The sequence below is a fragment of the Penaeus monodon genome, chromosome 39 (assembly GCF_015228065.2).
Source record: "Penaeus monodon isolate SGIC_2016 chromosome 39, NSTDA_Pmon_1, whole genome shotgun sequence".
Lineage (NCBI taxonomy): Eukaryota > Metazoa > Arthropoda > Malacostraca > Decapoda > Penaeidae > Penaeus > Penaeus monodon.
Window position 1 is genome coordinate 5,852,557 of NC_051424.1, and position 2,500 is coordinate 5,855,056.

The 2,500-nt window shown below is 36.5% G+C and overlaps 1 protein-coding gene across 2 annotated transcripts in view; it reads left to right on the forward strand.

The window, feature by feature from the left end:
- Nucleotides 1-2,500, forward strand: part of LOC119597711 (serine/threonine-protein kinase tousled-like 2) — a 47,716-nt gene that overhangs the window by 11,300 nt on the left and 33,916 nt on the right. For both annotated transcript variants that reach the window (XM_037947318.1, XM_037947319.1), the window contains exon 3: nt 1,984-2,101. In XM_037947318.1, coding sequence (XP_037803246.1) covers nt 1,984-2,101 — 118 coding nt within the window. The remainder of the gene's footprint in view (nt 1-1,983; nt 2,102-2,500) is intronic.

The following is a 2,500-nucleotide window of genomic DNA, read 5'->3' on the forward strand; positions in this document are numbered from 1 at the left end:
CCCCCCGGTTTTTTGTTTGTGTCCTTTTCTCTCTCTCTCTTCTCTTTTGTTGTTTTTTCTCTCTCTTCTTTCTCTTGTCCTTCTCTCTCTCTCTCTCTCTCTTTGGTCTCTCTCTCTTTGTTGTCTCTCTCTCTCTCTCTCTCTCTCTCTCTCTCTCTCTCTCTCTCTCTCTCTCTTTTGTCCTTTGCCCTCTCTCTCTCTCTCTCTCTCTCTCTCTCTCTCTCTCTCTCTCTTTTTTTCTTTCTTTCTTTCTTTCTCTCTCTTTCTTTCTCTCTCTTTCTTTCTCTCTTTTTCTTTCTCTCTCTTTCTTTCTCTCTCTTTCTTTCTCTCTCTTTCTTTCTCTCTCTCTCTTTCTCTCTCTCTCTCTCTCTCTCTCTCTCTCTCTCTCTCTCTCTCTCTCTCTCTCTCTCTCTCTCTCTCTCTCTCCCTCTCTTTCTCCTCTCCCTCCCTCCCTCCCTCCCTCCCTCTGTCTGTCTTCCCCTCCCCTTCCCCCTCTCCCTCTCCTTCCCTCCCCGTCTCCCCCTCTCCCCCCTTACCCTGTCCTATCACTCCCCTTACTTTTCCTCCTCTCAGTTTGTCAGGTGTATGTCATTGTTGATGGAAGTATAATTAATAACCAAATTATATTATTTCATCTGTTGATGGTATATATATATATATATATAAAAAGGTATATAAAATATATAATATATATATATATATATATACATATATATTATGTATATATATATATATATATATAATATTTTATATATATATATATATATATATATATATATAATACATATAGTGTTTTCTTTTTTTGTTTTTTTTTTACTTTGCAATATTATGTGTTAACCACTGCCATTGTGAATAGCATATATACTCATGCCATGCCCATTGTGAGTCGTTTATCTGTTGCTTTTACACATAGATGGCTCCATGAGTGCCTAGCCAATTATTAGTAATACGTATATCATCAGATTACCCTATTCCTTGGGTTGCAGAAATATATTCATCATTTTTTATTGATGTAAGTATTGTCAATAGTGAAAGATGGTCATAATGTTAGCAATAGTGATAATGATATTTGTTTATTAATAATATTAGAATAAAACATTTTTATGGAAACTTGAGTAAAGAAAAAATCAAGGTGCATAATAAAGGTCTATGAATTGATTCCTTTGTGGCTGAGCACTTATGTGGAAATTTATATGTAAACACAAAACAGTTACAGTGGATATTGCATGTTCCTGGCAGCAGTAGGTTAACAAATGTAAGAATTTTTACTTGTTTTTCATTTTTGTTTTGATGTGTTTTTTCTTTGTGTATGTTTATTCTTGATCTGCATTAACCTTTATCTTTTTTGAAAATGCCATACCACTATTAAGTTTGATAGAATAAGTAGTTTGAAGTAGTGCATATTTTGAAATCAGTATGATAATTCCATAATGTATTTATCTAGTTAACATTTAATATTAATAATTATCACAAGTGCTTTCTACTGTTGTGGATTTAGTATTGAAATATTAATGATTTATTGCCAGTTGACATTCATTCTTGCTATATCAAACTGAATCCGAGTGCTGGGTTTGCAGGATATATGCCATGAATGGTCAGTCTGCTTCCAGTTGTGTGACCTTAAACATTGTTCACTTTCTAGGCTCTTATTATGGTCCTTGATTAGTTAAAACCCCTCAAAAGTAAGGCAAAAACCTCATTTCAGCCTGTTACTGGAAAACCAAGGTACACAAAGGGAAAGTGTGTTCCCTTTGCTTTTTTACTTTCACATAAGCAGCTAATTTTACATGCACTCACGTGCAGGGGAAAAAGACTTTCTACAATTGGGTTAATTACACACTTGCATTCTGGAATTATTACCATTCACACCTTTTCTAACAATGATTTAGAAATTTCTCATCAGTGTGTGTAGCTGTACTGTATGACTTGCATGCCAGCTTTCATTATGACGAGCTGTTTCACTGATGACAGTTCTTTTCTCAGGTTCACCTCAGTGGGAGTAGTCCAAGCACTCCCACATCCACTCAACCACCCTCTTCCATGTCCGGGTCTGGGTCCCAGCCTATTGTACTGGATAGACAAGATTCCAATCTTAGTACAGGTTAGTAATAACCCTTTGTCTTTCCTGTTAGCTGTGATAGGAAGCAAATCAGCAAAGTGAAGGAAGGTGTTGGAATTGTCTACGTGATTTAGTCTTGTTTGTTTCATAAAGTATGAAATATATGTAGATGTGTGTATTATCAGCAATATTTTCTTGACAGATATTTTCTTCAAAAACAACCTTTGTCATATATAATTGTACTCCTACTGTCATGCAAGAATCACAATAGGGAAGTCCCATTAACCCCTTCTGATCAGTTCACGTGTACAAGCGTCGTAACATACTGCTTGGTCTATGGGGTATGGCTGTACATGTTGCGATGTGCCAGAGTGCGTGGAGCGGGAAGTTCCGCTTCATGTAGCGGACTCCCGCGCCCAGTGTCTGGCCGTTGCCAGAAAT